We start from the raw sequence: 12,356 nt of genomic DNA, 5'->3' as shown, positions 1-12,356 counted from the left end.
GGCGGCGGTGACCAGTAGAGCAAAGCATAGGCGAGCTCTAGCAGTTATCTTACAGCTGCGCAGGCTCAGAGACGGTTTTATGTGGCACCTTAACCTGCAACAGCCCCTGAGCATTTTTCCAGCTCTGGCATTACACGCTTGCTGGAAATTCACTTTCAGTGAAATGCTAGACAGTCTGAAAATTTCACCTGCGATATTTTAGCATCAAAATACGTATTTTTAAGAAGGTTTTCACGAAATGTTTTTTACACACTATTTACAATAGTTAGGTTTGTGATATAAAAGGCTAGCCAACTAAAACCTAAAACACTGTACGATTCTGCACTTTAAGTGGGGTTTTACAAAAAGTAACTTTTCTATTATGTTCTGAATATGCCAGGCTAGATAACATAAAGCTTTATTTTCTGACATTCCAACACATAAATTTATCGTATTGCATAGTTAGGTTGTTTTTATTACACAAAAACCTATGCCACGGTATTATGGCTTACCGAATAAAGACATATGCTGAATAACTTTTTCACTCGAACGATTCCAACATTAAAACGTGCATATTTAGGAATGTTTTATGCAAAAAAAGGACTAATGTATATGTAACTAAAAAAGAGGATTGAAAATCCATAATTCATTTTCTGCTGTACCAATATAAAAAACGCTTAATTAGGATTATTGTTGAGCAAAATATTTTACCAGATCTACATTTTCGTAAAAATACCCAGAGCTAAGTTAATCTATCACTTATATCTTCTATTCGAAACAGCACTATATGCTTTTTAATTAGAATAAAAAAATTAATACCTAAAGTAACTATTCTCAATCAATTCTTTCACGGTAAAATTTATAAATCACTTCTATTCAACAAAACTTCAAAACTTTGCCTCAAACTTTGTCATAACTTGTGAGCATCACTGGGCCTAATATTGTCCATACCGTCCATTCAGTGCGATTAAAATACACTAAACGTTTTAAAGCGAACTGGCCCACATCGGCAAATATTAGTTCAAGAAACGAACACAAAGCAAAAGCGCAAATGTATTTGGCGGCTGTTGTTCGCCAAGCAAAAGTTCGTCTTGGCTTTGGGTCCGTTAAGCGTCTAAACCTGTTTCGCTAAAGCGTGACCACAGTTACGGATGAGATAATGCGCACTTAAGCGTGGCAAACAAACTGCTGCTGACTTAAGGCATATTGTAGACCAGTGGTGTCCTATCTATGGGTCGCGACCCATGTGGGGTCGCCTAAACCAATGCTTTCCAACCGAGTGTATTGTACACCCCAGGGTGTACCAGAATTGTTAATTGTTGTACCACATTGATGGGGTGTACAGGGGTGTACAAGATACCGCATCACAAAAAGCCTATGATCACGTATCATACAAAATAAAAACGGGTTTATTACCAGACTGACTGAAGTGTACAATACATGGCAATGATGACACAACATGTATTTAAGAGTAGCGTACATAACTTGTAATATACTATACCGGTATTCTATTTATGGCATAATGCCAAATATTTCTCTTGATAATCATTATTGTTAGGTACTTACTAGTTCTTCTTAACGGTTAACAGTTCATTTTGCAGTACAACAGGGCGTACGTTCCTATAAATTCAGTGCATTGTGTGGACTGGGGTGTACGAGTTTAGTAAACGTAAAAGGGTGTCCGGTTCCAAAAAGGTTGACAAGCACTGGCCTAAACCTTTTATAGGGTCGCCACAACTAACCAATTCCTGCAGTTTTAGTTGTTTCCCTGCCGTTTTTCATGTGTTAACTTACAATCCAAGTGGTAATTTAAACTGCTCATTTTGGTAAACATGTGTAGCCACAGTTCTCTGGAATTGTGTATAATTTAAGCCTAATCAATCGTTCGTGTTATTTAGTTAAAACAGTACTTATACTTATCAGAAAACAAGCTGTGGTCGTATGTCAAGGAAAACGGCAACCATGTGTAAGTACACAAGATGTCTTTGTGGCCAGTGCGACCCCAGAAGGGCTTAATCACAGAATCTCATTGTGTATATGTGTGTTTCAGTTGTCAAACTGAATTATATATCCGCCCAACCTTAACTATATGCTTTTTAATTAGAATAAAAAAATTAATACCTAAAGTAACTATTCTCAATCAATTCTTTGACGGTAAAATTTATAGATCACTTCTATTCAACAAAACTTCAAAACTTTGCCTCAAACTTTGTCATAACTTGTGAGCATCACTGGGCCTAATATTGTCCATACCGTCCATTCAGTGCGATTAAAATACACTAAACGTTTTAAAGCGAACTGGCCCACATTGACAAATATTAGTTCAAGAAACGAACACAAAGCAAAAGCGCAAATGTATTTGGCGGCTGTTGTTCGCCCAGCAAAAGTTCGTCTTGGCTTTGGGTCCGTGAAGCGTCTAAACCTTATGCGCTGAGGCGTGACCACAGTTACGGATGAGATAATGCGCACTTAAGCGTGGCAAACAAACTGCTGCTGACTTAAGGCATATTGTAGACCAGTGGTGTCCTATCTATGGGTCGCGACCCCATGTGGGGTCGCCAAAACCAATGCTTTCCAACCGAGTGTATTGTACACCCCGGGGTGTACCAGAATTGTTAAAGGGTGTACCACATTGATGGGGTGTACAGGGGTGTACAAGATACCGCATCACAATAAGCCTATGATCACGTATCATACAAAATAAAAACGGGTTTATTACCAGACTGACTGAAGTGTACAATACATGGCAATGATGACACAACATGTATTTAAGAGTAGCGTACATAACTTGTAATATACTATACCGGTATTCTATTTATGGCATAATGCCAAATATTTCTCTTGATAATCATTATTGTTAGGTACTTACTAGTTCTTCATAACAGTTAACAGTTCATTTTGCAGTACAACAGGGCGTACGTTCCTATAAATTCAGTGCATTGTGTGGACTGGGGTGTACGAGTTTAGTAAACGTAAAAGGGTGTCCGGTTCCAAAAAGGTTGACAAGCACTGGCCTAAACCTTTTATGGGGTCGCCACAAACCAATTCCTGCAGTTTAGTTGTTTCACTTCCGTGTTTCATTGTTAACTTAAAATCCAAGTGGTAATTTAAACTGCTCATTTTGGTAAACATGTGTAGCCACAGTTCTCTGGAATTGTGTATAATTTAAGCCTAATCAATCGTTCGTGTTATTTAGTTAAAACAGTACTTAAACTTATCAGAAAACAAGCTGTGGTCGTATGTTAAGGAAAACGGCAACCATTTGTAAGTACACAAGATGTCTTTGTGGCCAGTGCGACCCCAGAAGGGCTTAATCACAGAATCTCATTGTGTATATGTGTGTTTCAGTTGTCAAACTGAATTATATATCCGCCCAACCTTAAACTATATGCTTTTTAATTAGAATAAAAAAATTAATACCTAAAGTAACTATTCTCAATCAATTCTTTCACGGTAAAATTTATAGATCACTTCTATTCAACAAAACTTCAAAACTTTGCCTCAAACTTTGTCATAACTTGTGAGCATCACTGGGCCTAATATTGTCCATACCGTCCATTCAGTGCGATTAAAATACACTAAACGTTTTAAAGCGAACTGGCCCACATTGACAAATTTAGTTCAAGAAACGAACACAAAGCAAAAGCGCAAATGTATTTGGCGGCTGTTGTTCGCCCAGCAAAAGTTCGTCTTGGGTTTGAGTCCGTGAAGCGTCTAAACCTTATGCGCTGAGGCGTGACCACAGTTACGGATAAGATAATGCGCACTTAAGCGTGGCAAACAAACTGCTGCTGACTTAAGGCATATTGTAGACCAGTGGTGTCCTATCTATGGGTCGCGACCCCATGTGGGGTCGCCTAAACCAATGCTTTCCAACCGAGTGTATTGTACACCCCAGGGTGTACCAGAATTGTTAAAGGGTGTACCACATTGATGGGGTGTACAGGGGTGTACAAGATACCGCATCACAAAAAGCCTATGATCACGTATCATACAAAATAAAAACGGGTTTATTACCAGACTGACTGAAGTGTACAATACATGGCAATGATGACACAACATGTATTTAAGAGTAGCGTACATAACTTGTAATATACTATACCGGTATTCTATTTATGGCATAATACCAAATATTTCTCTTGTTAATCGTCATTGTGCGGTACTTACTAGTTCTTCATAACAGTTAACAGTTCATTTTGTATTACAACAGGGCGTACGTTCCTATAAATTCAGTGCATTGCGTGGACTGGGGTGTAGTTCAGTAAAGGTAAAAGGGTGTACTGTTCCAAAAAGGTTGACAAGCACTGGCCTAAACCTTTTATAGGGTCGCCACAACTAACCAATTCCTGCAGTTTAGTTGTTTCACTTCCGTGTTTCATTGTTAACTTAAAATCCAAGTGTTAATTTAAACTGCTCGTTTTGGTAAACATGTGTAGCCACAGTTCTCTGGAATTGTGTATAATTTAAGCCTAATCAACCGTTCGTGTTATTTAGTTAAAACAGTACTTATACTTATCAGAAAACAAGCTGTGGTCGTATGTCAAGGAAAACGGCAACCATGTGTAAGTACACAAGATGCCTTTGTGGCCAGTGCGACCCCAGAAGGGCTTAATTACAGAATCTCATTGTGTATTTGTGTGTTTCAGTTGTCAAACTGAAGCATATATCCGCCCAACCTTAAAGTTGCTAAATCGAAACATTACGCCGAACTAAAAATGTCCAAAATTTGAACAAGAAACGGCAAATTTCTGAAGTCTGTTTGTATTATGACGTACATATATGACGCTATCACTAAGCATACATGACGCTATCACAAAATAACAATTATTTAGGGGTTTGCGGTATAAAAAGAACCCCTGTAACTATTCAAGACAGGAGGCATTTCAAATTTATGCAATCAAGAAGAAAACTTCTGTCGGATTCGACTAACATGACGTGCAGCCTCTTCAAGTGCTTGTAGTATATTATTATCTCTCGCGTAATTCGTTGTTGACACCGAAAGCTAAATGCTCTTAGGTCATTTCTAGTTGCAGACATTGCGCAGATATTCGCTAAGTGCTATTTTGAGCTTACGCTTTTCATCGGCTTTTTACCTTTTGGTGGCAGCAACTTCTATATAAGCTTGATCAACTGCAAGCTTTGCGAACAAGTATTATTGCAAAACTTTGTTTTAATGTAAAAGGGTCTTCAGAGACAGTTATGACGTTTAATTCCTGCTCGTATAGCTGACTGATTAAACACTGAGCGTTAAGTTTAGGAAAACTTTTATGTAGATCAATGATTCAAGATTCAATTTATTTTTGTGCTTTTTTGCATTATTTTTCTCATGAAAAAAAAAATTTTTTAAATTAAAACAAAAAATATTAAAAAAGGAGCATAAAGAATAACACAAGGACAGCGAAAGGATAGTTGGCGCTTTGTAAACCAACTAAGATGCAAAATGTTAAACTGCTTTTTCTAGCGTGTAACGCTTCGTGTAGATCAGGGGTTCTTAAACTGGGGTCCATGGACCCCTTGGGGGTCCGTGAACTAGTTTTAGGGGGTCCATGAAGGCCTAATTGAATATTAGTATATACTTTAAAAGTTAACATTTTCTCGAAGAAAACAATTTAATTAATAATAAGACGGATTTGCACTGAATGTATAGTTAGATTCCATTCAACTTTCACATTTTTGGACCGAAATCAGCAGATTTATGAAGTTTGTATTGTGACGTCAATTTATGACGTCATTTTTGAATTTTTGTTCCCCTACCGTGGTCCACGCAAGGCCTAAAATAAATTTTAGGGTTCCGCGGTAAAAAAGTACGAACCCCTGGTGTAGATAGTTCCTTGGTGAATATAAGCAAAGCTTATTAAGCACCAACGAGTTTCTGCTAAACTCTAAGTTTGTTGTTGTGCGGTTTACGTAAGACGATATCAGTTAGGTACACTATGCGGATCCTGTAATGTGCTATTTAATGAATTGCAAATCCAAAAAGGTCGAATAGATCGACATCATCTTGATTAAGACGTTTCAATGCGAGCTTGTATCATCTTGATTGAGAAGTAATTCAAGCATTACTTATAAAAGGTGAGACGCAATTGGTAATTCGAAACGTCTTAGTCAGGATGACGTCGATTACTCGACCTTTGTGGCTTTGCAATTTATTTTTAAGATATCAGTTATAGGACAGTGGTCGGCAACTGTAAGCAGCGGCCCAAATGTGGGCCGCGGAGCCATTTCTAGTGAGACGCGGCATATTTTTATTACTTTGGTTTTACCATATAGTTTTGGGCCGCGTGACTGATTTCTTGCACCAAATTTCAAAAGTTATTGTGTGGCGTAACGTTGTGACGTGATTGTACAAATTTGCATGCACCTAGGCTTAACACAAATCCTGGATTCCCCCTGTTGTCGTAGTGGTTTTTTGGGCCATTTAAAAGCTCTGGAAAGAGTATTTTGGGCCGCGACAAAAAAAGTTTGCCGACCACTGAGATGGGATAAAAAATATCAAGCATTTATTTCATTGTAAGCAGCAGTTTAGGGAGATCCAACTTGGTGCTCTGGCTATAAAAACTCAGAATGCTAACTGCGTCCCACCGTTTATAGTTGATGCTTAATTTACTTCTCAGTAACATTAACTGAAGATGATACAAGTGTAAAAACGTCTTAATTAAGATGATCTCGATCTACTCATACTTTTGCTATTACTTTTGTGTTATTGTACTTTTCAGTTCATAATACAAGCTCGTATCGAAACGTCTTTATCAATATATTAGTTGAAATAACTTTTACGTCATAAATTGACGTCATTATTTCACACACTGGGGGATTAATTTGTTACATATTATATTGGTAATGTTTTGGGATTATATAATGACAATAATTTTGATTTTCGTTATGTTTTGGAATCTGTTTTTTAAATCTTTGTAATTTGGCTTAAAAACAAATTTAGTGAAATAAATTTTTCGTCAAAATGTGACGTCATTACCCAAAGCATTTAATAGACTTGGGTGGATTAATTTGTTACATCTTTGTAATGTTTTGGAATTACGGAGTGGCCAACTTTTTTATTTCGATTGTTTTTAAATGTATGGAAATAAATTTTACGTCATAACGTTACAAACGCTTATTTCATATCAACAGCAGTTTAAGGCAGCCAAAATAGTGCAAATGGCCGTTTCAGTGATTTTTTTCATCGTCTTGTTTCTGCACTTTAGCGCCACCCAGCGTGCAAATCAGGTTGTGTTGACCTGTGGCGGACCGGAAGCCGTATCGGAACCTGGACCCCCTGGCAGCCCCGGAAAACGGGGGCCACAAGGCCTGCTGGGACCCCCAGGACCCAAGGGAGTAAAGGGTGATAGAGGATCGAATGATGCTTTGATGGAAACCGTTGTCAGACTTGAAGAAAAAGTTCGCATTCTTGAAGAGAAAATGAGCAGTAATTCAGGTATAACGGCATAAAAGGGCGTATTAGGGAACTGACGAAGCCAGTATAGGCGAAATATAAATTCCCTTAAAAATGTCTTATCTTGGTTGTACTTGTTTTTTTTAAACTTTGAGTTTTATTGTTTAATGGCCAGGTATAACGATTACGTGTTCATAACGATTCACGTTGCTCTTCTAAAAGCGAAACTGTACAAACATATTTGGAAAACTAAATTATACAAGTTGTCTAATCCGGTACATGCGTGTTCTACTTTTAGGTCTAATCTTATTTAAAAAAGTAATAAATATTGTGTTTTTTTTTCAATCCAAGTTTACGATTCTTTGCCAGTTGCACTCTTATAAGCCAAATTGCTATTTTATTTAAGTTGATCTTGAATGCATTGAAAGTACTTTTAGCTCAGGTTTCAGGTTAATAAGCAGTTTTTTAAAAAATGGTATTTTAATTCAAATTTGAATCGAAAAGTTCTTGTCCAACTCTGCCACCAACAAACATTAGCTTGTATGAACAAATTCTTGCATATCTGTAACATTTCAAGCAAAATCTAGCCAATATACATTCTATTTTACAAGCAGTAACCGCCATAGCTTTAAAAGCTGATTATAGCAATGCATAACAATACGATCATCATTTGCGAGTTCAAGTATTTTTTTTGTTACCTACCAGGTTTGCCGTCCAATATCGATTACCCCCAATATTAAGCCACTGTCGGAGTCATCAATTGCCCAAGTCAAGTCATTTAAGATTAAGTCAACTTTAAGTCGAGTAATAAGCATTAAAACAAAACTTTAAACTTTTATAATTGGTAAAATAATCTGTGTATGTAACACAATAACGCGACCAGGGAAGAAAAATTATTATATGAAAATAAAGATAAATTAACCCAATTTGTTAAAAAGATTAATGAAAACACTTCATTTCATCAAGGTTATTTGTCACAGGTACTTAAGATCATGTCAAGTCATTTATCCAAGAGACTTAAGTCGTTTTACCCAAATTACTTAAGTCAGGTCAAGTCATTTGGGAACAGTGACTTAACTGCACTTAAGTCATTGACTTAAGCCATTACACCGCTGGTGAATGCTAACCAATTCATTATTTATCACGCAAACTGCAGTTTTGATTCATTTCGCGCTTTGTTTCTAACTCAGACAAACTTGAGTCTCTTCATTACGAAGACTGCTTGGACGCCAAGGCCAAGGGAAACAACGTGTCGGGCTTATACCTTCTCAATTCGCCGATTCGATACCAAGGCTATACTGCGATATGGAAACCGATGAAGGGGGTTGGCTGGTAATTACTTTGCACAACAAAAATTTGCTTTAATGTTACGGTTTAAAAACAATATCTAACCCAGTAGATTAATTCACATTAAGAGATACTGACGATGCCCTTGCTGGCGAAATCTATATATACCTTTATACATATTTTTCACAAACATTATCGCAAGTTTCCCGTTTTATTTTTGAAATATATTTTTGCCTATATAATAAAATTAGACAATAAAAGAGCCTTATAAATTCTAAAGAACGATTCTCCTTCTAAGCATTGAGTTTATTTCAACATATTTTTCAACCGTTTAACATATTTTTCAACATACTTTTGGGAAATATAAATACCTTTTAAAATATTGTAAATAATGTCTGGCCGGAATTGCTTGCTTTACTAGAATATTCTGCTGTTAACCCAGAGTTATTCAATCTTTTTGAGCCACTTTATGCAATAATATAATTTGGCGCAACACTAAACAAAAGTTTATAAAATAATTAAATATGCAACAAAACAAAACAACACAATAAAATTATTCAATATTAATTTTGATTTTATCCGCCCGACCCTGTCTGTGATAACATAGGATGCTTATTGTAAACAACAAGAGTATTATCAGACAAAAATTACAGCCAAAAAAAAATAAACCGATAAGTTTCTTTTTAAACTGTTTTCTTAATTTTGCATTAGTGATATTTTTGCAAGAAACAGATTGTTGCAACCTGGGATTAGCAATTTATAAGAAACCACCTCGATGTAATTGTTGTTTAAAGGTGATACAAAAGCGTTTTGATGGTTCGACGAATTTCTTTCGCGATTGGAATACTTACGAACGAGGTTTTGGATCTCTGACCAGTGAATTTTGGCTTGGTAAGATCTCTAAACATGATATACAAAAACAACTCAACACCAGTCGTAAAAGAGTGTGTTTGAAATTACATTTTTTGCAGGGGTGCAATAGAGTGATTTATTTCTAATAATGATTTCTAAAAATAAAAATTTTTGAATAATATATAATTTTTGTTTTATATATTTTTGTAGGGTTACAACTGCTAGAAACCATTACAAGCAGTGGTATTTACGAACTTAGGATTGATTTAAAAAACTATGATGGCTCAACGAATTTTGCAAAGTACAGGTAACATATCGAAAGTTTTTGTAAATAATTTCTCGAACTCACAAATTCATAAACGAAAAAGACTTTGAAATTACAATAAAAAAATTAACTCTAACCCCTTCTGTGCACACTAAAATTTACTTTTTTTCTAAACACAAAAATCATCACCGAGATTTTTTTCGTTTATTTTTTCGGGATGGCAAAACTTTAAATTGACTTAAACTGTTAAAACTGTAGACAGAAGTACAGCTGTTTAAATAGTAGACATAAGTACAAGTGTCATCAGTAGGGCGAATATTTTGTGACTCGTCAAAAAAGTCAATATTTATAGTTAAAATTTACACGTTCGGTCAAAATGTGCCAAAATTATTTCAAGGCAAAGGCGTTTACAAAACGAACAATCTTTAAAATAGCCCTAGTCATCTTATTACTCTGGAATTAGTATTCTTTGACCAATTATTAACTATAATATTTAAAGGTTGGAGTAATAAGTTAAATAACAAGGCACACAGTGGTAATAAACGATGATTTGTTTTTCGTATTGATGTTAGTGTTTATACAGGCGATTTCTTGTCGAAAATTCTACGTCCTTTTATCCACTTACAGTCGAAGGGTACAGCGGAGATGCAGGTACGTTTCTCTAAACTTTAATGTCAGATTACGTGCTGTGAAAATCTTAAAGTAATGTATAGGGCAGGGATGTCCAACCTGCGGCCCGTGTAAAAAAAAATTTTTTGCGTCCCGCTAGTCATTTTCACTCCCAAGTAGTATTTTAAACCTTCAATATTAGCCTAATTAAAATGTACCAGTCAGCTTTTAGGGGCGCAGTAATAGTATAGGATGGGTAAATATATATATATATAACTCTAAAGGCCTGTTATAACTCTAAAGAGCAATACTTAATTTTGAAACTTAATAGGTTCTGCGGCCCACTAAATTATTTCAAGTGTTAATGCGGCCCACTATAATAAAAAGTTGGACATCCCTGGTATAGGGGCTTCGAAACATGAAGCCCCAGTATTTTAAGAAAGACTAATTCTATTTTTCAAGAGAAGTTTGACTTTGAAGGAGTTAGAATCTCAGTTTTCACTCAAAATAATATCAAAACTAAAACAGTTTACGGCAAAACTTTAAACTTGATTTTTTCACTTTTCGTTTTTTTATCATTAGCATAACGCAAAATATAACTTTCACAGATTTAATAAATTAATATTCCTTACATTGTGTTGATATCCTTGCTTTGAAGTAAATTCGGAAGTGGTTAGGTGATATCACTCTACAATCATGAGAAATAATGCTCACGTACATGCTTCAGTGCGAAGTATCACAACAACTGGCTATTGTAAATGCCAATTAAATGGGCGGGAATAAAAAAGGCCTTTTTAAACCAAAAAGGATCCACGAAATTGACATAAACCAGAGGTAAAACAAAAAATGCGTTTTGTTTTTTTGTCTCCCTTGTATAAAATGATAGAAGTGATGCAACAAAAAGAACTATATCGATATATATTTCCAGTGTAGAAGTAAGCCGAGACGGTCCAGAACGGCGTTGTAGTAAATACCTATTCTAAAACGCCGTAACAATGGTCTTTTTTGACCGAGCTATCCCGCCACCTCCTTAAGTGTGTTTAGAATAAGAATTGAGTTGTATACTTTGCACCACATCGAATAATAAGCTTAAGTTTCCTAAGGTTAAGTGTTTTTATCATTCTCAGTTGGTTGGTTGTTGCGAACCAACTAATGTGCATCCATGTGCATCGAAGCGTTCAGAATGCCTTATTGTGCTGTTGGACATTTTTTGTAATCGCGTAAGCCTGTTACTCTAATCACTTTACCTTAACACGTCACTTGTTGGAAAAAAAATAATCCATTGGCGCCATGGTTGTTTCGTGAATGGTTTCCCTCTGAACCTGTGTGGTTTAGTTGGTAGAGCGACGGTCCCGGTATGACCCAGGTCGTGAGTTCGAACCTCACTGCAGGCTATAGTTGTTTTTTAGCCTGTCCTGCTTGCATCACTGATCGACAGATTCGGTAAGTCTGCAATAGCTTCCGGTGTACTAATGATACATAAGCTGTAATAATCGTTGGTCGAAATGTACGAGGGCTAGATCACAGTTATTGTAAACCTCTGTGTGTGTATCTTTACAATATAATCCAGTTTGAATGCACCCATACCTCGTCCAAATTAAACAACATCAGGATGGGTTGGTACCTTGATGGGTGGCCGCCTAGGAATACTAAAAATAATATATATAATAAAGCAACTGTTATAAATTCAGCAAACTCTACAATTACTCAACAGGCGACGCTATGAACTATCACAACGGAATGCGCTTTTCGACCTTCGATAAAGATCACGACTCATATGCGGGATTAAACTGCGCCGAATCATTCGAGGCCGGCTGGTGGTTCAAATCTTGCCACCACGCCAACCTGAACGGAAAGTACTCTCCGGTTTTGGTGGTCAAACAATCTGTTTACAACCGCTTCGTTGGACCCCCAGTCAACAACGGGGACTCACGTAAAGCGTCGGAAATGAAAATCAGGAAAATCGTTCAGTGA

General features: G+C 36.4%; 1 protein-coding gene across 1 annotated transcript; it reads left to right on the top strand.

The window, feature by feature from the left end:
• The first annotated feature begins 7,271 nt into the window (after window positions 1–7,271).
• Window positions 7,272–12,356, top strand: LOC146134854 (ficolin-1-like). The gene is made up of 6 exons (XM_083395686.1): window positions 7,272–7,411; window positions 8,560–8,701; window positions 9,451–9,547; window positions 9,719–9,815; window positions 10,357–10,424; window positions 12,097–12,356. Exons 2-6 carry the CDS (start codon window positions 8,675–8,677, stop codon window positions 12,354–12,356), a joined length of 549 nt encoding a protein of 182 aa, XP_083251812.1. The 5' UTR covers window positions 7,272–7,411; window positions 8,560–8,674.

The sequence above is a fragment of the Ascidiella aspersa genome, chromosome 8 (genome assembly GCF_963924565.1).
Source record: "Ascidiella aspersa chromosome 8, kaAscAspe10.2, whole genome shotgun sequence".
Taxonomy (NCBI): Eukaryota; Metazoa; Chordata; class Ascidiacea; order Phlebobranchia; family Ascidiidae; genus Ascidiella; species Ascidiella aspersa.
Note: the sequence above shows the minus strand (reverse complement) of the source record. Positions and strands in the feature narration are given on the sequence as shown.